A 25,101-nucleotide genomic window follows, 5' to 3' on the forward strand; every position below is an offset into this window, starting at 1 on the left:
TGCCTATTTGAAGAACAAAAATTTAAATCCTGTCCTGAAAAAGCATACTCTTTATTCTTTTCTTCACATAGCACAGTAAAAGGTAATTTTAGATGAAACTAAACAAAGATAAAGCACCATAGAATTATGTAATACAAATATATATAAGCTTATGTATTGAATTTTTTGGGGGCATAAATTTCATCTCAATATGATTTCAATTATTTGTGCATTGAAAGCAGAATATTCTTATCTATCAATGATGTTCACAATACATATAAATAATAAACTAATAATGAGTCTTTCCTCTTTTTATTTCCAAAACCACTAATACTATTGTACAGACTTCAGTCTAAGCCTGCAAATGACCTTATATACATGAAATTAAGTTATGACCACATTTAACAGATTCATAAATTGTTGAGCGATCCTGACCTTCATAAACCATAATAAATAGAGGAAGTTTAGACGTATGATTGCAGCAAAGACAAACAAAACATATAGGGGTGATCAAATTTGAATAAACAATACGCTTTTTCTGAAATACGGCTTCCTTTTCATTTTGTTTTGCCTCACTACTTTGTCTTTTTTTTAAATTATTATTTATTTAAAAAAACATGCTGGGTGACCTATATATCTTTCGTTTACATTGTATTTTGTATCCTACTTGATTACAACAACACACTGCACAAAACAAAACTTGACACCCATCGGATGCAATATAGTTGTCAAGTAGGCTATCTATCAATATGGTTGAAGATATCAATGATGTGTTGCACTATGCTAAGAGTATATACGATAAACTCTGAATAAAACCTGTTCATTTAGGATCATGAATTTGGCTTAGGAACCTTTCATTTAGCTAACTTCGTCATATATACATGTATGTTGGTTAGAATTGGTAAAGTCAGGTGGTGTCATGTCATGTCATGACAGCTTTATTACTGTGGTTGAACTTGACAAGGCTAATCATTTATCAATTGAAATTAAGTTGTAAAAGGTAAATTAACCTACCACCTGCAATACATTAGGCGCTCATTAAAGACCATATACTAAGCACTATAATGGGGTAATTGGCAGACAAATGGAAATATTAGATTATCAATATATTATCACCATAAGGACACATTTCTGCCAAACTTGGATAACGCTTTGCCCAATCACAATCCCCTTTTTATACCAAACACTGAAGATTGTTTTTTCTTCAAAGTTGTGCCTGTAATTTGCCGGAAAATTGATCAGACATATTTTTACCATGGCAATGTTGTGGACAATTCTTGACATGATATTGTTTGTTGTGAAGTAAGCATGGAAATGCCTGTGAGGCCTGCATACTGAAGTATTTGAGAAAACCAGGCAATCTCTATAATGACAAAGTAGACTCACCACTGTGACAGCATCATTGAGCAGTGATTCTCCAAAGACCAGAATGTGAAGGACTTGATTGACATGAATCTCCTCAAAGACGGCCAGAACAGCGACAGGATCCACAGCAGAGATGAGACTGCTGAAGGTCATACACTCCAAGAAATTGATGGTTGTATTTCCACCTTTAAAAAAACAGAAAATCAGAGACATTATCATTTTAGTCACAGCGATTCCCTCAAGCATACGTGTTGTTGAATACTGCAAGTTATGGCGATGTTTCTCATTAGATGTGGCATTGCTATGTATTATTCAGAATTCAGATAATGCTTCGAGGCCTTAGAAAGCATAAACGATATTCCTATTACCATTCTGCAAAAAAGAAGATTATGTGATACAAGAGAAACTGTTTTTTAGCACCTTGGAGGTTCCAATGGATATGCTTAATGCAACAAAATTTCCCCATGAAATTGAGTTTGACTAAGAACCACTATTAACGATGAGCAGCTTTATCAATTTCTTTTCATTTTGAGCTTCTCTCACACTTCAGGTGTGAGATGTGTGCCGAAGTGACCCATGAGCACGAGGGTGTTTCACATAACTAGTCGTCAGTGACAAATGACAGTTTTTTTTATAAGCTACTGAAATCCTTGCTTCTGATTGGTTATCAGCAGATTTGTCACTGATTTTTGCCATTTGTCATTGAAAAAAGGCTTTGTGAAACACCCCACTGGTGTGGCTTGTGGAGAGTGGCCTCTGGGGTGCCCTGGAGGCATCTCAAGATAGCTTGGTATGACTCATGAAAAAAAAAACTCACTCACAGGTACTTGATGTCACAGGTATTTGAAGTTTTAACATGTTCAAAATAATTTTGAAGATGACTCAAATTGCTACATGCAATGCGAGCAGTTTATTTCTTACCAGCTTCTTTGGAAGTTGAACTGTGTTGGGTACAGATAGACTGGGTATGCCCTACTCTACAAACAATGAGTGAGCTTGACTTGAACACCGAGCAGATTCATACCAAATAGCACTGAAATCTTGTACTTTTCAATCATTAATAACATTAAACTCACTCAAGAGTCTCCAATGTAAATACCTAGAAAAAGTCCCTAGGGTTTAGTTGTAGTAACTGCATCAAACTCATTCATAAGTCCTCCTGCAGACGTATACACCCTCAATATTCAGCCTTTATCTAAAACAATATCAAACTTTTATAAATGTAATGCTTCCTGGGAGAAATTTCAATTATTCAAACATATTTGTGGCTTACACCCAGTAGATGGCAGTTTCATGTCCTGCTGGTTCCAAGATTTTTTCTGACTTGTTTTTAAATTACAGATCAATCAGAGGATCTTATTTACTGGGTGTAAGCCACAAATATGTTTAAACATCAAACTTACGGAGAAGTCCGCCCATAGAGACGCCCCACAGAGACAATCCGATGGTGAAGGCGTTGATGAGGGTCCCGACGACGGCGAACATGAGGATACTGCCTATGTTATTCCAGAAAGCAGCCTGAGGCATGAAGTACCCCGCCTCCATCATGATGGGCGGTAGGAGGTAGAGGAAGAAGATGTGGGCCTGGAGCTCTGGCTTGAACGGCGACGCAGTGTTGGCCAGGAAGAGGGCTCCGATAATGAAGCCAATGGCAATGAGGAGGCAGCTCTCCGGGACATACTTGGGCAGCGGCGAGAAATGGAAGACTGCAGAAAGAAATAGTGATTTAATATCATATCAATACAGATTACATTGGTGACATTAAAAGACGTATGTTCGATATAAATTCCTCTTGAAAGCAACATCAGCTCAAGGCTTTACTTCATAAAATATGTAGGGTTGAGGTTAGGATTGCAGTTGATTTAGGTCAGGATTAGGTTAGGTTTAGATTTAGGGTTAGATCTATATTTATAAATATCAATATCTTCATAATCAATATCTTCATAATCAATATTGTTTTATAATTTATTACTCTTTCTAACTCAAGAAAAAAATTCTTTGTAATAAAATTGTCAGCAATAGATGCTTTGAAACTCCAATATCATATCCATATACAGGAGATGATTAAGAACTTATAAAAATCCCATTTCAAATTGAACTCAAGTTTCTCAATAATCTTAGTGCCATATGCATAAATTTCCATGGCAACCAAGAGAAAGGTTATTCTTTGTAATAACTTTTCAGTAATACATGTTAATACCAGTGTTGTAAAGGGAATATAGCTTCACAACTTCAATACCATATCCACATACAGGAGACAAAGAACTTATTACAATCCCATTTCAAATTGAACTCCAGTTTCTCGATGATCTTAAAGCCATAGCATAAATATCCATGGCAACTGGTGCATGGGCATCATCTTGAATGGTAAAATATCTATGTATAAAATTTGAATCAACTACTAAATAACAAAAAAAAGTGAATAAAGCACACAAAAGAAGGTAACAGTCTCCGCATGGCTCGTGTTAATAACCCCCAATTACAAGTTGCAATGGTGACATGAGCATTACTATACAAACTGCAGGAGGTTAATATGCATTAATTACATTATTGCCCCATATCAAATAATGCTGTTTATATTTGACAGTCCTAGAGTCAGCATTATTGAACCAACTCATTATAGGGGAACGTCAAGTCATCTACCTTTGAAACATACAACAATAGCACCGTTTGGTTTTTCTCCCTCATTTAAAATGACATTGCTTCCTCTCTCAAATGTACACAGCGATAAGTAATCAAGATAGTAGCTAGTCTACATGATCCATACCATGTTCATTCACAGTCCCTAACACTTCGTGTAAATAGACTAGAAGCCAGGGATGATATTCTGACAAGTGCTGGAGGTTTGGGGGTTGGGGAGGGGGGTGATGGAGGAGCACAACCAGCCAATGTCCCACCTTTTAAAACCCAATTGTGCATACCTTGACAATACAAGGAAAGAAAATATGCCCCCAGTTGTGTTTTGTGCCCCCTTTTTAAGAAGTAGACCAAACAGGTACCTTCAAAGTGTGATGTTACAGAGATTATTTGGAACTGTGCCCTTACCCCTTTTAACAAAATCCTGAATCCATCCCTGCTTACAATAATTATTTAGGTACAAACTGAAACAAGCACTTTTCATATGTGGAGATACAGCATTAAAGCCCTGAATTTTCTTTGTGGATTACATATTTCTCTGTACATGGCTTCTAATGCACAGACGCCAAACCAACAACTCCTAAAGTAATATGAATTTAATGACATTATTAAAAAAAAACTAACATGGTTATCTGATAATAACCACCCGAGACTGCATTTCTGAAGAACCATTCACTAGATTCTCACATTCAGTACCAGGTACTGTAAGACTCGTAGAGGAAGACGGCTGGTGTTTGAAGTTACAGGTTTGTGTAAATATAAACGCTACCTACTTAAAGTACCAAGGGTTTTCACACTCTATTGACAGACGAGTGTAAGGTAACACATTGCCTTCTCAAAACCAGAAGGGTATCAACTCTGATCACTTGAGATGGAGTTAATGCCCTCCTGGCTCTCAACAGACAACATTCATGTAACAAACACTGGAACATGATCAACCAGTTGGAGATGTTCTCATTTTGCTTCAAGGTGTATTTCACCAAGCATGTTCTTGCGGTGTGACACGTTAAAGCCCCTCTAAAGTGTCAGGAGCCCCTAAAATTTGATGGCAAAATTTCACTTAAATTGTATCATTATGGGAAAGAGAATGTCATTTAAGACACATTTCTGCAAAGATTTTCAAAACAAATGTGTTTAAAGTTGAATATTGAAGAAAGCATACAAAATTTAGGTTTTCTGGGTACAACAGAAAACCCAAATGTATTTATCAATACCGGTATTTGTCTTCAAACACCTTCTTCTTTTTTTCTTTTTTTTTGGGGGGGGGATCTTTGCAGATTCTATGCTACAACATATTTAATCTGCTCAAAGACAGAAGGATGTTAACTCTGTGTTAATGTATGTGAGTTAAAGCCCTTTTGGCTCCAAACAGATTTAGATTTATAATGTACCACAAACTAACTTAGAGCGTTCATAATCTTCTATATAAATCCTGTTCTGTCATCATCGTATCTACTCCGTAAGTTTCACTCTGATCCAACCTTTACAAATAATCCTTAAAATCATCAATTAAAAATGAAATGACTACAGGTGTATTACGAAAGAGTTGCCATAGCAATAGAGCTTTTTCAATTGCATTGCTTTTTAAATATCAAAGGTCTATCACTACAAATACGTCAGTGCTACATGCTGGGCATCAATTTAAGTTTGCATGAATAAAGACTCCACCCTTTTACTTTTCAATGATTTTAACAATTTTAAAACAGCGGCTAGCTTCATAACCAAGTAGTACATGTAATTTCAATAGAATGATACAATTTTAAATACCAACACACAAATGTGAAAAAAGAAGAATACAATTGGACAAGAGCCTGTGGAGTGGAATTATCTATACTCTTCAAAGATATATTTGGCTAATTTCTTTTTCAACTATATTTATTCTTCATGGTCATTTTATTTAAGTGTTTCTAAAAATAATCTGTCTTCTACAAAATTAATACAAGGATCATCGTCATGTGGTTTTCAATATATTCCACTTACAGATTTATTACCTTGGGTGTACAAGTGTGATATTTTAGATCTGTTAACTCAAAACTTATAATTTTCTCACTTTCAATGTAGGGATGTAACGAACAAGATTTTTTAATCTTTCGTTTGTCTCAAATCATTTGAAACCAAGCTTTACTTGTATTTATTGTCATTATGTTTGAAATTATCTTTTTTTGGTACTTTTACATGTATTTGTATTTCATGTGGTTTTAATTAGTGAATAAATTGAATTGAATTGAATTGAAAACCTATTTGTTAATTAAAGAGTTCTTTTGGTATTTTCTAAGGAATACAAATATTAATCCTAGCAGCCCTAGCAAGCAAGCTCAGGCTTGAGAAATTTGCGAACCACAAAAGCAAGAACAAAACAATAAGAAGAAGAACAACAACAACAACAAATTTATTAAGTTACCAGTTTCTATCCATTTCTAATACAAAGATGTAAGGGTCACACACACACACACCCACACACACATTAACATATGACTGAAGTTCTCTAAATCGCAACAAACCAAATTGGCAGATATTTCCAATAAAAAATTGTGTTACATCGTAATGTGCTCACATTCTTATCTGAATTATGAGACCAATTCACTTATAAAGTCTGCAATGCAGTTATAGAAGAAGAATGTTCTCAGTTCTATTGAGACTTTGTAACAGTGTTTTTTTATAACTATCTTGGCAAGGTTTGAGTAATTCTGAAGTTATACAGCTTTCATGATCCAAGGGTATTTCCCATTTAGAGTACATTTCATTTATTGATTAAGCAAACAATCATTCAACTTTTAAAAAATACATTTAAGTTTGACTGAAATCAAAATATAAAAAAGTGATTTGTTTGCATATCTCTGTGGTTATTGTCATCAATCCAAAGTGCTTACCACAAAATAAACAACCTCACAATTTTTGTCCGGTAAGAAATGTATGCATGATCAAAAGTCCTTGAGTAATCTGTTATTGACCGAATGTATTCATCTTTTATACTTTCTGTTATTCTTTAATCTTGAAAGCTTTCCTGTTTCAGGCCTTTAGTCAATAAAGTTTACATTGCACAATATCAAACCGAAGACTTTAATCGTATAAGCTATTCACAGACACATTTTCCCAGGCAGTGCCTCTAAATTTTATTCTTCCCGGATGCATCTATCTTTTGTAGTGTATTTGGTGTTATTGTGTTGGCTTATTTTATCATGCAGACTCGTTTTATCTCGCCTCTTCAGATCTCAATTCCTAGCCTGCGGGATGTGGTAATCTGCTCTTAAAATTCCCCTGCCTCTATGGTAAATTGAAAACCACTTCAATGGTATATGAATCGCACCTTTCTAGGACTATCCACACTAAAAAAAGGTGAATATCAAACTATGATTCTAATCTCACTGTTTTTGCATTCACACAATCATGTAATAAAGTCAATTTTCTTTATTGATCACTGAACTTTTTTATGAAACAGAAATGCATAGCGAATAATGGTGGCTCCCCCCCCAAAAAAAAATAACGAAGTTACGACTGTAATTCATGTCACAATCCAGTCCTTACAATTGGGAGAGATTTTGGAAGTCACACATTAGAAAAGAGAGATTCTGATCACGATTTTATACAAAAACAGCGATATCAAAATCCAAGCAACTACCAGTACTCAGTATATGAAAGGCCTAAAGTCTGCTCACATACGTACAGTAATATATAAGACTGATTCCACTGTTTGTAATAACGCCGAGTCGCTGACGACATGAATAAAGAGATGCATTGCTGCTGGGGAGAAAATGTTTCTAAATTTGATGACATTTTCTTATCACATTTTGCTGTCAAGCAGTTTATACAAAGTGGTTTACAACCTCTTCAGCCTGTCTGATCTTATCTAAATTAGATATGAAAACATTTTAATTCATTGTTATAACAAGAAAAATTATGTGACTGCTCCTCCTATTTATGCCTCCACCCTTAATTCAGTATAGGAAATGGATGAAATTATTCATGACATATCACAATGAAGAAAAAAAAAAGTCTTTTCAAATGTCAACTGACGATTATGGTCTTGCCCTACATGTACTGGCCCCAAAATGTAATTGGTTCATCTTCCTATACTAATAGCTGTCCCAATGTTTGAGATAGCAAGGCTATTAATTTCAGAAATTGACCTCTGACCTACTTACCTAAACCTTACCTTATATCTATGGTGATAAATACTATCACCAAGTTTGAACCCCTGTCTCTAATTGCAATAGCAAGGCTAAAACCTGTAATTTCAGAAATTAACCTCTTTGACCTTTGACCTATGTATCCAAAATCTTATCAGATCATCTTCCTATGTTGATACATACTATCATCAAGTTTGAAGTTCATAACTTAAGTGGTTCATGAGATATCGCAATAACAAGAAAGTGGGACGGACGGACGGACGTCGGACAACCCCAAAACATCTTCGGTGGGCGAAGGCATGAATAGGTTGGGCTAATTATGCATAGAAATAGTAGTTGTGACCTCTTCAAACTCTGTTAAAAAACTTTCAAAGTGGACAGCTATACTGCACATTAATTCTATGGTGATTTATTTCACCTATATCACCTTCATGTATGACACATTATTTCCTGAATAGTGATTGCCTTTACGGTATTTTTGAGATCTAGCATTGACAGAAAATCAATTTGAAAACAAACCCACACTGAATGTACGTGGGCGATGTTGGAAGAAAATGTATGATAGCAAATAAAGATAGAAGGACTGAAGGATCAAGGAAGCAATTTTGCCCACATGCATGCATAACACACAGCCTCTACATGTATGTGCATACATTTATATCGTATTCTTGGAGCCACAAGGACGTTAACTCATATACACTGAATTAAAGCTAAACTTGAGCTCTGGTATGGGCATCGTATATCTAGAGAACATGGCTATAATTCATTCTGGATTGTTTATTCTGGATTGTTTATTCTGGATTGTTTATCTTGCAGTAGATTTATTTTTGTATTGTTCAATAGAAACCTCATAAAACTTGCTGGAAATCTACTTCAATCAAAACCACAACTCTCATTTGCACATAATGACCTGTGTTATGCACATGGTGTCTGGCCTACTTAGTACCTTGATTTACTTATCTTTCTATGCTCATTACTCAGCCCCTATATATTTTTTTACCTTGAGCATTCAGTGCAAGTTTTGTTGGGTTCTGTGAGAATTTATTTTCTATCATTACCAGAACTCAAGCTTATCTTTAAAGGTACTATGTCCCTTTTGCAGCCAACCTCAAATGCTGTAGAACTTTGCAGGAATTATGAATATGTCATGTATGTCCTATCTGTGAAATTTAAACGTTAGCAGTGTCCTCATATTCAAATTATGCAAGGCTTTTTTTTTCCTTGGTGATAAGATACATGAAAAGAGTTGTAAAGGGTACATGGGCATTTGTCTACATCAATAACCAGTGAAAAAAATACACGGGGGCTAAGGGCGAATTAGCCCCCGAAATGCCAAAAAGAGCACCCGAAAGTCGTAAAAGAGCCCCGAAAAATTTGCATAGAGTTCAATGCAAAACAAATTAAAGAGTGTTATTTTCATGCAAGCAAGCTTGAAAAGTAGCCCCCGAAATTGTTTAAGTATTTTTCCCCCTGTCAATAACCCACTTCTTGCGATGGCCAAGATTAAACTGATTGAATCTTTGCGCAGCATAAAACGTATGACCATTCGGTACAATTATCTGAAAATCAAGACCATTACTTTTGGGCTCTATAGCCCTAAAGTCGATTTGACAACTAATAGTCGTTATTTACCCACTTGAAGACATTTTCAAGCCCCACCTTTTTTAGGGAAGTTCTAAATTAGTATTATCTTTCAAATGCAGTTGGAATTTAACCTTTTCATTTTTTGGCCTGCAAATGGGACATAGTACCTTTAATATATGTGTTTGATATTTAATTGGCATTTTGCCGATCAATTCAAACGTCCAATCAACTGCATGAAAAAAATGCACGATCAATTTAAGCCAGACTCTCTCAACACGACTCAAGGTTGGATGGCGCTTTGGAGTAGACATAGGATAGAAAACAAAAGTGTTCATATGGTATTGTAAACTGTAAAACAAGAAACTTCCAGATGCATGAAATGTTCGGAATTGTGAATGTCACAAATGATTCAAAATTATTAAAAACCATATCTGAACTGAAAAATAATAATAATAATAATAAATTTATATAGCGCAGCTTTTATACAAAATATATTCAGCTGCGCTGGTTAAGAGCTCCTTTTTACTAAGTTCTACAAAATGAAATGGATGAATTATATATCAACGGAAAGCTAATAAGCCGTAGATAACAATAATATCAACCGAAAGCTTATAAGCCATAGATTACAATAATATAAACTACACTGTTTATGCCATTTTAGTGTCTATCGGAGGAGTATCAGCTCTCTGAAAACTCATTAATTAAGCACGGCTCATTGCCTCAGCTACATAGGTGAACCAGTCGGGTCCACATGTTATGTCGTCACTGTAACTTTGGCAAATTTGACCCATGTTGACCCGTAATTTGGAGGGGTGTGGAAAATGACGTTTAATTTGCTTTTTTATTCCTTTATATTTGCTTTTTTATTCCTTTATATTTGTATTCTACATTCATTCAGTTTTTCATTAATATCAAGTTGTATTTTTATCGGATTGGGTATTTAAGGTTTCATGCCATAAAATAATCGATTCCCAAATGACGCTCACCACCTTTTTGCATTTCGCGAAACTTCCTGAAAGCCATAGAAATTGCCCCCTTCGCAATTTTTTCGCACAAAGTTTCTGATTTTACTGTAGAAAGGATGAAAACAGTTTAAATTAAGATTTGTCTTTGTCTTATTTATCATCTAGGATACAAACTTACAGACTTTTGCTAGAGCACCAATGGTTATCCACATGACAGCTATGAAAGTCCCTGAGACGTCGTCAAATTCCACAGACGCTATCTTATAAGATGTAACCGCACTGATGTTTAATTCATCACAGTGTTTCTGGCCGAGATCCTCTTCTTCAAAAGCATGGCTGTATGTCAGCAGGGACACCATAAACGCGGTGAGGGCGACGAAATGAACATCAGCGTTATTCCTCATGGTTACTGGCTATGTTTGATCCAACACTTCAGGTTTTATGTCTATAGGTAGAATTACAGATTATCAGCTTGGCGACTTCTAGGTAATTGAGTGTGCAAGTATGGAAGCAGCAGTAGAATACAAGATGATATCAAGGTGTATAATGATGTAGAGGCAATCTGTTCCTAAAGAGTTCAAAAGGTGGGTAACTCATTAGTATAAGATACATCACACAAATGTGACAATACTCATCTGCCAAATGTTGAGGTTTCAAGAACAACTCGGTCGTTAATCAATCACAGATGTACTCCTGTTGCTCACGACTCCCAATCAAAGACATTCAAGAACAGGGGGGGGGGGCATTTCACAAAACTTGTCATCAGTGACAAATGACGGTTTTGTTATAAGCTACTGAAATCCTTGCTTCTGATTGGTTATCAGCAGATTTGTCACTGATTTTTGTCATTTGTCATTGAAAAAAGGCTTGTGAAACAGGGCCCAGATCTCTACCTGGAGGAACATCTCTTTCCCAAAGAACAAAACTAACCAAGTCTGTGTGAAGCAAAAACCTCTCTTAGCTATAAACATCCAAGCCTTTCTGCTGCTCAAATCACCAAAACGAAAACCCTGCCACTGAACGCAGTCCACACCTATCAAAGAACAAACATTACCATCCGCGATGGTTGAACTAATCATGTCTGTAAGTCAAACTGCTCATGAAACCTCAAGATATCAACAAAGATAATGTCACAAGACACAGCATCTACCACTTCTAGGAATGAATCATCTCCTGATGAGGTTTTAAAAAATTAACATAAAAACTGATTTAGGTACATATTTGATTCCTACTTTCTACGAAACAAGGATAAGGTTTTAAATTGTTTGATATTTTCCTTCCACATTTAACAATCTCATGTCGTCATAACTGTATTTAATTCGGCATTATGTGAGATTTTGTATAACCTCAATATCTAGATTTCATTATATACTTCTTTTAAACTTCCTTTTTACTGTATCGAAAACAATAATATCTAATAACATAAAAACAGGAGGCAAGCAGGGAAAAGGGAAGCAGGCAGAGACAAGAAACAGGACATAGAAGTGCCTGGTTAGAACCACAGGTAACATCAATTACCGATAATCAAATCATCTAGTACTGTTTGTATATTTGGCCAAAATGAGAAAACAATTTCTGTTCCTTTCAAAGAGTTTCAACTTTTGGTATTTCTTGGAAGTCAATGAAAATCAATTGACGAAAGCAGGTCTGGATAACTTTTCCCTAAATCTAATTGAATCGTTTGTTTTTATTCTTGAAACATGTCTGCAGGATAAAGCTATTGTAGAGCCCAAAATTTAAATGGAGGTTTTGAAGACACAAAATAGACAAATATGATCTTTCAAGATTGAGTTGATATATGCCACCTATTCACCTTTTCTGTTTCAAAGAGTAAAAGGTACAAAGTCATGTAAATATCACGTCGATTGACAATACCATCAATAAAATTCTGATGTCAAAGGGCATCAAGGCCACTAACATTGCTGAACAATTTACAGCAGACAGCCAGACACGCTTTAACATACCAGCGTAAATGCAAACAAAATCCATTTCAACATGAGTAAGCAAGCAAACACCATAATTGCTTCTTTCGTATCAACTTCTTTAAGTCGAAGATTGACACTTGACAAAATAAAATATGAATGCCACCTTGAAGCTACAATGGAATATCTCCACACATTGGGTGTCTTGCCTTGGAATGTATCAAGACTTAAAGAAAAAGATGTTGTATTGCACTTTGTGACCGATCCAAAAATTTTGAAATCTATGGTCGGCTTAAAAAAAAAAAATGGAACCGTTTTTTAGAGAAAAAAAAATATTAAAGCATTCAAAACTAAGAAGTAATAGCTCAAAGACGGAGAAAAAACAAAACAAAAGATTTCCGACCGACCAAGCCATGTTTTGGCACCTAAAGGGCAATACAACATCTTTTTTTTTAGGCCTTATCATGGATAGTTGACCCGGCAGACATATCCCAGCTATCTCATGATGAGGTCAGAGCATGGTGACCAGACACTTGCCCCTGCAACATTTAATTTGTTCCAGCTAGGCTTCAATTTGTCAAAGTGAAGATACATGGTTAACGTTAGGGTTGCAATCGGTTTTAGGATTGGTTTTAGGATTGGTTTTAGGATTAGGGGTTAGGTACTATAATATGTAGGTATAGTGTTTTGTCTCCAGGTCGAAGTTAGGAATTCAGTTTAACAAATTAGAGAAGGAAGTCGATGGTGGAGGAATCGCTACCAGAGCATGTGTCATGAAATCAAAACCAAGCACTGTAGATAATAATAGCATATTCATAAGAATGAAAAGATGTATGGATGCCTTGGAGATTTTATTATCAAAGACAATCGGAGCAGCAAATATTCCAACCTTCAGAATATCTTGAAGATTTGGACCACAACGGCTGTAAAGCGAGTACTGCGTAAAGTAAACAAAAATTCCATATCCACACTAAACAAGCTAGGAAACATTCAATATGCTGTCAAAATAGAGTACAGAACCTTTAACACTCTTCCCACTCCGACGAGATGCTTCGCGTGTTAACCATTTAGTCTGCGCTTCCCGCCGACAAATTGATAATCAAAGCAGGCCGGCACAGTGTCAGATAAATCATCATCATCCATGCACGCAAAGAGGCCCGGGTAATGATATGCCAGAGAGATGCAGAGAGGCAAGAGAAATGAATTCATAGATAACACTTTGTAGGTAACAACATAGTTTTATTGGACGGCTACTCGTATCAGTGCAGGAGGCATCAGAGGTGAGAGACTCACGGTGAAAGATCCATCTGTAAATTACAAATGCGAGCAATCCTGCTTTATAATTATAGTCAACGAACGCAATCAAAACAAAAATCGCTGTGTGGTTGTATCCAATCCTCCGCCTGCATAAAGTATAAATCACTCATCAGGACTTCAGTGAGATACAGGATTCAATAATCCTTCTTGAACAGATGAGCGAAATTCGATCACAGTGGCAGTCATATATACCCTGCAGCAAGGCAGAAATCCTGGAATACTGTATCAAGAGCTCTTGACGCCTCGACACACAAATGTCAAAGGCTAAACGATAACGTGCAATATTTTAGAAAAAACGTCTACCGGTATATGCAGGTTAAATCTAATACATTATAGCAATCAACCCATTAGACAATCCACATACAAGGCATTCCTGCTCTCCCGGTAAGCACTAAGGTGTCTCAGCTCGATCAGCCTTGTGAATGGCTTACCGTAATTAAATGCTCTACCTTCGCTCCACGAGTCCAAATTTATATCCATCTCAAGAGTTGGACGAATTTGTAACGAGAGGCAGCGCTTGCAATCGTCAAAGCCATTAGGAGGGTAGGGGTAATATAGAGGTACACATCATGGGGGCATAGGAGGAAGGAGGGGGGAATTGAAGAAATGTAATCAAATGCTTACTGATGACAGATGATCAAAATTCATTATAGCACATCCTATTCATATGGGGGGGGGGGGTCATGAGGGATAGAACCCAAATGTATCATAAATCAAAGTGGAAAAACTGAACTGGATAGAATAATTTATTACAACCAACTCATTCACAATGTGAAAAAATGAATATTGTACAGAATGCAACACTAAATACCAAACTGCAGTACATTGTGAAATATGAATAGTATAGCTGTTAATAGAAACCAATTTATATGTGTATATGTTCATAAGTGTTAATATTGGAATAATGTACTTTATTATATATTCATTATTATGGTAGATTGAGTCAAAGAAAAGAAAATCTTCAGAAGAAAGTCTAACCTGGGTCTTTCTGTATACTGGTATTTTGGTCGATGTTACCTTTTTTCACTACTGTAGTCTACTTTAGATAAGGATAAGAAAGATTTTCTTTGGGGAGGGGATAGTGCCCCACTTATCCCTTAAGATTCCCCCCATATTCTTACCCAATATTGACACAGTGAGGAGGAAACATGTAGCCTTCATAGGCTCAACATAAAAGATACAAGGGTTACAATCACTAAATAGCATGCTCACAAAACAAATAGACATTCAGATTTTAGCCAAGATAGTGGTTGTTTTTGTTTTCTTTTCTTTTTAGTTAAAAAATAGAATCTTAAAGGGATACATGTACATTGTGTATTTAGCTATTTTTACTGCCTATGCGGTGCTTAAATAGTCCTTTAAACGAGAAGAATAGCTCAGTAGTAGCACTTGGTTTCTCCAAAATCATAATAAATTATAATTATATGTAAGCTAATGGATTTAAAAAATATAAAAAATGAGTGGGAAATAAGATTTCAAACATACCACTTAAAGGAAGTAAATCCTTTGAATAAAGAAGTTACTGATCAAGACAATTGTAATACCAGTATTTGAAAGGAAACAAAATGTATACTGCCCTGATCTTTCTTGTATTTCATTTCAAAATTTACCCTTTGGAGCAATTGATCTATAAGATATTTTTAAAGATGAACATATACATACATTTTAAATACAAAGTACTTTTTTAAAATAATTTCCATGACATATCACCAAGAACTGTTTTTATTTTGAGATCACACTTATTTGTTATTCTGTGATATCCTTGGAATAAAAGTGGAATAAGTGTCTGGCACCCCCCCCCCCCCCATTGTTATAAATCAGAGGTAACAATGGCTGCCTGATGGGAGGCATAACTATAAATGTTATCATCTGATTTGCTTTTCAATCACACACAGATTGCAGACCATACACTCAATCTCAAATACAAGGAGTACAGACAAGTTCCTTTTTTCCTATTTTTTTCTTCTTCAAACTGCAATTGTGACATCTTTCCAATATACGTTTTGAGCCCCCGCTCCCAAGGATGAGTGGAAGAGAGTTTGCCTAGGTCAAATGCAAAATCATTCCTGGTTGAAGGATTTACTTTGATTGGCTTTTCAATTTTTCATTCTTATGCGCATCATGCAGTTAATCTTACACCCTGGAAGCACAGACAAATTCTTTCCGCTATTCTTCTTAAAGTGATCGTTTAACAATGTTAAATCTGAGATGCACGGCCCTACGTGTTATCAGTGTCTGTGATATGATGATATATTGAAGCCCTAAAATAATTGTGCTTCAATATTATTAAGAAGTGCCTCAAAAAAATGCAAAACTTTGAGTGACCGGTTTTACCATACTCATTTTCCCCATTAGACTGTAGTGTTATGAAAACTGTTTGGCAAATGCAAAATTTGATTTCGATTTTCCATCATGAATATCTTGATAATCAGACAGGCGATAGGCTTTTAAAAGTACATGGGGTTCCTGACTGGCCTAAAGGTTTATAAGTATCATTGTAGCATTCATGAGCTAAATTAAGGATTTTTTTAAAGGATCTACAGTGTAAGACAAAGTTACTGGATCCCTTTACACATGACATCTTTGCATATTTGTTTTAACCCCCCCTCCCCCCCCCCCCCTCCCCCCCCCCCCCCCCCCCCCCCCCCCCCCCCCCCCCCCCCCCCCCCCCCCCCATTCTCCTCTTTCAATGAATCAGTGGTAGACAGGGCTAATTATGTCTATGCTGGAATAAGGCAGAAAACGCAAAATCATATCAATCCTAGTTGAAACTTGAAAGACTTATTCTGATTTCCTCTTCATTTTACCCGACATGAAATGAGAAAACCATATGACCAAACTTGTGGTGAAATCTTATTTAAATGTTTGAATAAAGGTTGATTGCTATTGGATCTGTTCTTGGAATATAAAAAATTGACCCACTTTTATTAGTTTTCTGATAACTCTTACCGGTATTTTCTTAAAACCGATATCCCTTTGAAAGCTGTATTCAAGAAAGAAAGTGTTTCACTTTTAAATTGTCTGCTGGGAGTCAAAAGGGCATTAAGTCATGACAGGGTTACACCCTTCTGTCTCTCAATGTCTCATTTGACGCATAGAAGAAAGTTTGAGGAAATTGTTTCACATAGAACTCAAAGAGAACTTGTGGACTGCCCATCAAAATAGGGCCACCCAGGTCGAAATTCCTATAGAAACCAGTAGAAACCAGTAGAGATATTCTAAGGGTTTCTACTGGTTTTCCAGTAACCAGTAGAGTCTAATGGTTTCAGGAGGAACTGTGAAGTAAAACCAGTATAAACCTTTACAAACCAGTAGACTCTAATGGTTTGAAGACCAGTAGAAACCAGTAAGATCTAATGGTTTGAACATGGGTGTAAAAATCCTAAGTAAAACCAGTATAAACCTTTACAAACCAGTAGACTCTCATGGTTTGAAGACCAGTAGAAACCAGTAAGATCTAATGGTTTGAACATGGGTGTAAAAAACCTAAGTAAAACCATTATAAACCTTAATAAACCAGTAGAGCCTAATGGTTTTGAAGACCAGTAGAAACCAATAGAAACCAGTAAGATCTAATGGTTTGAACATATGGGTGTAAAAATCCTAAGTCAAACCATTAGAAACTTTAACAAACCAGTAGACTCTAATGGTTTGAAGACCAGTAGAAACCAGTAAGATCTAATGGTTTGAACATGGGTGTAAAAAACCTAAGTCAAACCATTAGAAACCTTAACAAACCAGTAGAGCCTAATGGTTTTGAAGACCAGTAGAAACCAATAGAAACCAGTAAGATCTAATGGTTTGAACATGGGTGTAAAAATCCGAAGTCAAACCATTAGAACCCTTTACAAACCAGTAGAACCTAATGGTTTTGAAGACCATTAGATCCAGTAAAATCTATTGGTTTGAACATGGGTGTAAAAATCCTAAGTCAAACCATTAGAAACCTTTACAAACCAGCAGATCGAGCTCAATTAATGCATGGTTTTGAAAACCAGTTGAAACAAATAGAAACCAGCATGATCTAGCACCGCCTCTGGTTCAATCTAACTATATTTATTTAAGCCAAAAAAACAGGGGTGAAAAAATCTCAAATTTCATTAGTCATTATATTAATAGTTTTATTTTACAGATTGTGCAACGTATTGACATGCCCGGTAAGGTCTGCAATATTGGTCAAGACTACAAGCCCCAAAACCCCAAAATGCAAATGCGACTCCCGCCTTTTTTGAACGGGTACACAGCATGGCATCTCTCTGGGCTACACTCACTATAACACTGTGTGTGTGCACGTGCACATGTAATCAAGGCATGCAGTGTGTGTGCGTACACGTACACCCAGCCATGCAGGCCATGCCTTATGAGACACGTACACACACATCTCAAAACAGCTACAGGAGCCAGCGACAGGAGCCACAGCAGAGTGACAAATCCTGTAGTTTGTTTTCTCCTGCTATTCTTCAATATGGGTAAGTCTTAGGTTTACCTAATTTATTTGCAATATTCGCAGTAACTGTTTTCTGTTTTGAAACGTAGTAATGTATGATTGTGAACTATTAGTAGGAGTGCTTTCAACGCCTGCCGCCAAGATCCCTGAAGATGAGAAATGTATTGTATTGTCCCATCTATGTATTTTTATGTTAGATCTTGATGGGATCATCATTCAAAGCAAAGTTTGTGCATTCACCTACACATGGCTTTAAAGGCATCGTTTAACAATGTTAAGTCTGAGATGCATGGCCCTACGTATTATCAGTGTCAGTGATATGTTGTAATATTGAAGCCCTGAAAAAATTGCGCTTCGAAATGATCATGAAGTGCCTCAAAAAGTAAAAATCTTTCTTTTGATTGACCGGTTTTACCATACTCATTTTCCCCAATAGACTGTAATAGTGTAAAACCGTTGGGGAAAACGGTTTTTGAAATTCGAATTCCAATCATAAATATCTTGATAATCAGACAGGCGATTGGCTTGTAAACGTCATGGGATTCCTGACTGACCTAAAGGTTTATAATTATGATTGCAGCATGAGCTCAATCCAGGATTTTGTTTCAGAATCTGAGGCAATGTTACCGAGTCACTTTAACTCTGCTGTAAACCATGTCAATTTTAAGAATTGAGCGCTTTATTCTTTTTTTAAATAAATAAAGTGCTGCATGAGAAGCATAAACGTCTGATCTACAATACTACTTAAGAGGTAGTTTTACTTTTATTTAATTTTCTAGTCTTTTTAAATTTTGATTACATGTATTTCAATTTAAACGACTTAATATTCCTTAAATTTTGTTTTAAACTACTGACTTGAAAGACTATAGTCAACGCACCCTTTTCGCACCCAACGCACTAGTCAATGCACCCTACAGCTAAACTATTCAGGTTCGTGGCTATAACTCACTCCCCCCCCCCCCCCCCCGGCCCCCCGCGCTTATCCCGAAAGGGTGTGTTAAGGCGGTACTCCGTTCTCAACGCACCCTAATTTCGAGACAAGGGGGGGGGGGGCTTTAATCCATTTATGGTGTGTTCGCACAATATATATATATATATATATATACAGAAGCCCTTATCTGGAAATAAACGGCTAGACCCGTAAATGGTAAACAAAATTCTTTACCCACAGGTTGTACGAAGAAGTTTGTAGTAGACCTACATGCATGTGTGTTGCAAATGCATCAACCGTTCAATTTGTTTTAACTTTATTTATTTTCTTATTAATTGTAGGCATCTTTTGACATCTTTCGCCAAACAGTGGATTCAAAGCACATTGTGGCCACAGTATATCTTCTGGATCAGCATTCAGCAGCCTCATGACACAGTTGAAGCCTTTACCGGTAATTGTGCAGATGTACTTGTATTATTTTTGTACATATATTTTTCATTCTTCCATGATCATGACACTGATTAATTAGTCATCAAGAATTGATCATTTCATTCGAAAGGCTTATTTTTCCTAAGTTTCAAATATATATAATTCAATTAATTTCAGATATGCAGGTATGTTGCAATAACCGACTATATTTTGTGAGTTTCGAACAGTGGTCTTTTCCCTCCTCAGCAATAGAGCTTTGATTCTACTCATCAGCAAACTAGAATTGTATTGATCATTATTTACAAAAAAATCCTGAATCATGTTTGCATTGCCAACAATTTTTTAAAATGCAAAGGTATGTTTATATTATGTTTGTAAGCAATGAGAGATTATTTTATTTAGTACTTTTCAGACAGAATTCATTATTTAATTCATTGTTTACGTTCTAGTTTTAAAATTTATAAAAGTTTTTTTTTAACTTGTATTCCTTTCTTTTTTGCTCTATTCATGCATTAGAATTCTTTGCGTGCATGTACCCTGGATCAAGCAGCACTTGCATTATACAGGAGATTCCACCCAAAATCTAAACCATGAGTCCAAGCTGAAGAGGAATATTTCCAAAATGAGGTCTACACACACAGAGGTTACTTTCCCCTTCATTATAGAGATACAGAGAGAGAGAGAGATTGGGGGGGGGGGGAGTAAGTTATAGCCACGAACCTGAATAGCTTAGCTGTAGAACTGAAATGCCCATTCATGTCACTTGCCATTTTGATGAATTACAGGGTTTACAAACATACATGTAGTCCTACATATTAACGCTTTGAGTAAAAGATTTTGGTATTTGCGTATATTTGTTATTACTATTTATGAAGTAGACCTGTTTCATAATGCTTATGTAGTAGATCAGTCTCGTGCTCACCCCCACCCCCTTCGTATCAAAATGTCAATTCCTAAAACCTGTGGCAAATTACATAAGTTGGTAATAGAGAAAAATTGAGTGAGGTAAATGCAATAGAAATCTATTCCAATCTTAAGCACTTAAGACTTATTCAGGTATGGCACGTGAACCGCCAAAACATTCCAAAAATGCTGCAGTTTTGTTTTATGTGTAAAGTGAACAGCAACAAAGGACCTACATGTTTTTGTATGTTTTGGTCTTTTGGACTGCACATATTCAGTGATCTCTGTATTATAATATACAGAAATGTAAAGCATATAGAGCTTTATGTCAACTCCAGCATCATATCTGAACGGGCCTTAAAGGGCAATCCAACCCTTGTAATAAGTTCATTGAAATATTAATATTTATTAAGGGAGTTGTACAAAGTTTAAAATATGAGATCACTAAATCCATGCGCATCTCAAATGGGCAATTTGGTCAGTGGATTATGACGTAGTCATGGGACAACTCTCCCATTTGTTACTGAATTATAATTAATTCTCTTTTTAGTTTAAGTGCCTTCTCCCCCTTTGAGAACTACTCAAACTATATTATGGATAGCACATTACAGGTCCTCTACATAGAAAAGCCCCTCCTGAATCATACATTTTGAAGAAAAAAAAAGTTTAAAATCATTTTGTGTCTTGAATAAATGGGAAAGTAGTCCTGCAGCTCATCATAGTGACATTACCGATTCAGCCAATTTAAAATGCCCATAGGTTTAGTGATCACAGCTTTCAACAATCCATAACCACCTTATTTTCTGTCAGATTTAATTTGGTATTTTTTAAAAGTATAGTTGTCTGTTAAGGTTGGATTTCCCTTTAAAAAGTGTAAGCCCTATGTGACATAATGTGATGAGGCAATTTTCGTTATAAAATCAAATCAAAGTGCCGCGGAACAAATTATTTCGTTCACCTGTTAAGAATAATTGTATTTTGATAGTCAGAATGCGAAATGCAAAAATGTGTTGTTAGGTAGGGGCGTAGGGCAAGTCATAATGTTTGTGCTACCTGGTACTACCAACACATAATGTATTCAATTTGCATTCTGACTATTTAAATACATTTATTCGTAAAAGGTGAATTTAATAATTGGTAATGAGGCACTTAACAAGGACCTATTCATTAAATTTGATTACAATACGAAAATGGCCTACATGTATTCATATGGATAGGAAATCTTTGAACTGTTATATGTCGTTTTCTGAGGGTTCATAATTCTACAAATGAAGTGGGGCTCTTAATTCTGAAAATGAACTAGGATTTGTAATTCAAAAAATGGAATATGGTTCATAATTCAGAAAATTAATAGGGCTCAATATACTTCCAAAATTTTATTATTCTGAAAATGCAAATAGAACCCTTTATCTTTTTTGGAATTACGAACCGTCAATATAATGAATCCTATTTCATATTCAAAATAATACCATTTCATTTGCAGAAATATTAACCCTATTTCAATATCGTTATTAACGCTCCTTTTTTCAATTCCAGAATTACGCACCCTATTTATTTTTCGTAATTATGAAATCTATTTTATTTCTAAATTCAAACCTTTTAAAATATGGATCATATTTCATTTGTTTATCAAATGTCAGGAGGAAATTGAAATTTGTCATAATACACTGTACTATCAAGTTACATTTATTGATGAACAGCACACTCTTTAGTTACCATAATATCACATCACTTGTCAAAATAATAAGGCCTTACCGGTAAATGATTTTGTTTTGCTTGTGAATGTAGTAGGCTTATATTACGTAGTACACAATATTTCATTTCAATTTGCTGCAACTTCATATCAATTCTTTACATGTACTTTGACAATCTACAGGTAAAAATCATGCTTTGCGTTATCATCACTTGTGAATTATTCTCCAAATTGAAATGCATGAATAACGTACTTAAATTTGTGCAAACGAACTTATTCTCTATGGTGGAAAATTACAAATGAAATTTCTCAGCAAAAATGCATGCTCATTGTTTCTACTCATGATGGCTACCGTAAGAAAACTATTGCATATTGCCAAACCTACTCTTTTAAATATCTACTCCAAATTTTCAAGATTGATTTCTCTTTGTTAAAACCGGCCATAACTTATAGACAATAATTAACCAATTTAACACTGTTTTTTTTTGGTCTTCTTTTGTTGTTGAAATGTGTACAAAAATCCTTTTTCATTTAAGCTGTTAACCTTGTTCATGTAATTGTAATCACTATATGATGGATGATATTCTGACAGATAATAAAAGGATACACTGTTAAGTGTTAAATATGATAAAGATGAACCAACATGATTATAATGTCTTTTGTTGCCAGATGTTTGCGAGAGAAGTGGCTGAACCTCGAGAAAATGGTTTATTGTGTTGGAAGCGAACTTCATGCCAGCTCCTGTCATTTTCGTGTCTTCTTTGCAGACCAGCATGCTCTTTCAAAGTAAAACAAAACAAAACAACAAGGGCTGGCAGATTTTGTGAGGAGTACTGTGATGGAAGTGCATTGAAGTAGTAGAATTTCAAATGATCAAAACAATGTCAACCATGTAATGTAACCAATGCTATATGTTTCAATTGGGGATTCCTACTTGTTTTCTACTGGTCTCCTAATGGTTCCATTGGGGGATTCCTACTTGTTTTCTACTGGTCTCCTGATGGTTACAGTTGGGATTCCTACTGGTCTCCTAATGGTTCCATTAGGGTTTTCTACTGGTCCCCTAATGGTTTCTGTGTGGATTCCTACTGGTCTCCTAATGGTTCCATTAGGGTTTTCTACTGGTCTTCTACTGGTCCCCTAATGGTTTCTGTATGGATTCCTACTGGTCTCCTAATGGTTCCATTAGGGTTTTCTACTGGTCCCCTAATGGTTTCTGTATGGATTCCTACTGGTCTCCTAATGGTTCCATTAGGGTTTTCTACTGGTCTTCTACTGGTCCCCTAATGGTTTCTGTATGGATTCCTACTGGTCTCCTAATGGTTCCATTAGGGTTTTCTACTGGTCTTCTATTGGGCCCCTAATGGTTTCTGTATGGATTCCTACTGGTCTCCTAATGGTTCCATTAGGGTTTTCTACTGGTCTTCTACTGGTCCCCTAATGGTTTCTGTATGGATTCCTTCTGGTCTCCTAATGGTTCCAGGACTTCTTTTTTACTGGTCTAATGGTTCGAGCACTTCTTTTTCTACTGGTCTCCTAATGGTTTCTGTATCGATTCCTACTGGTCTTCTACTGGTTCCAGTGGGGATTTCTACTTGTTTCCTACTGGTATCCTAATGGTTCCAGTTGGGATTCCTACTGGTCTCCTAATGGTTCCATTAGGGTTTTCTACTGGTCTTCTACTGGTCTTCTGCTGGTTCCAGTACGATTTTTTTCTACTGGTTTTTAATGGAAAAAGCGCCACTTTCCATATTGAAACCAGTAGAGAATAGACCAGTACAAACCAGTAAAAATCTGTACTGGTTTTCTCTACTGGTTTCTATGGGATTTTCGACCTGGGCATAAAGCTTTTTGAATTTTGATTAATATTAAGCGTAAGTCTGCGGCTCATCATGAATTGCTTAGATTTATGATCAATTATAACTCTTTATAATACTCAACCCAGATTCTTGATATTGTACAAAAATACTCTCTCAAATTAAAATCATCACCAACGCAACTTCCTTATTTACATTGTACACACATATATTTATTTATAGTCAAGTATGTCAAGAATAATTGAATCACAGCAGGTCTACATTAGTCACTCTGTATTTTCCTATGTCATGCTCCACTTCATAGTAGCACAATGGAGGTCTAATTTGAAATATATATACAATGCAAAAAGTGGTCTACTTTCTACCAAACAGTTCCTCTTTTAGGAAGGATGATTTAGCACAAGCGTTTCCTGCTTCCTGTGTTTACACGAGGTTTTTCCAGGATCCGGATAGAAATCACACCAAGCATGGTCGAACATATATATATTAGTCTACCAATCAAGGTGATGAAATGTCATTACAAAACCAATGACACCTTCACTGAACAAAATTGGTTAAAAACTGTCCAAAATGGGGGTATTCTATCAACTTTGGGGCAATGTATTCTTTCTCTCGCATAATTGGATGATGTTTTGCCCAATTACAATAAACAAAGTTACCTTTAACTACAAATTGATCAAAAATTGCCCAGTTGCGCTAACAACTGCCATAAAGTTGGTCAGACACATAATTGTCCTGATGTTGGGCAACTCTGTACCCAACATTTCCTACGGATTAGAATTTAAGGCGAGAACAGCTTTATATCTAACGCAGGACGATAATTCTACACTGCAAATTTTGTAGACTTTAGCGCAAGGAATCAATCATTTTAGAGTACTTACACATCAGTAATTGATAGCCTCTTTTGTCTTATCGAAACTTAAAGTAATGTTGCTTCAATGAGAGTACGGTCATTGATGTCTTTCCTCTTATGGTTTTTGGGGAA

At 35.9% G+C, this 25,101-nt stretch overlaps 1 protein-coding gene across 4 annotated transcripts in view; it reads right to left on the reverse strand.

Annotated features, from left to right (window-relative positions):
* The window catches only part of LOC591586 (probable Na(+)/H(+) antiporter nhx-9), a 51,734-nt gene that overhangs the window by 22,720 nt on the left and 3,913 nt on the right, over positions 1-25,101 (reverse strand). For 2 of the 4 annotated variants that reach the window (XM_011677023.2, XM_791142.5), the window contains exons 2-3: positions 2,748-3,050; positions 1,366-1,529 (exon numbers count right to left, since the gene is read on the reverse strand). In XM_011677023.2, coding sequence (XP_011675325.2) covers positions 1,366-1,529; positions 2,748-3,050 — 467 coding nt within the window. Of the gene's footprint in view, positions 1-1,365; positions 1,530-2,747; positions 3,051-10,835; positions 11,384-14,260; positions 14,377-25,101 lie in introns of those variants that run through there. The other 2 variants (XM_003726089.3, XM_030976185.1) reach the window with 2 other exon arrangements.

The sequence above is a fragment of the Strongylocentrotus purpuratus genome, unplaced genomic scaffold (assembly GCF_000002235.5).
Source record: "Strongylocentrotus purpuratus isolate Spur 01 unplaced genomic scaffold, Spur_5.0 spur5_scaffold_8, whole genome shotgun sequence".
Classification (NCBI taxonomy): domain Eukaryota; kingdom Metazoa; phylum Echinodermata; class Echinoidea; order Camarodonta; family Strongylocentrotidae; genus Strongylocentrotus; species Strongylocentrotus purpuratus.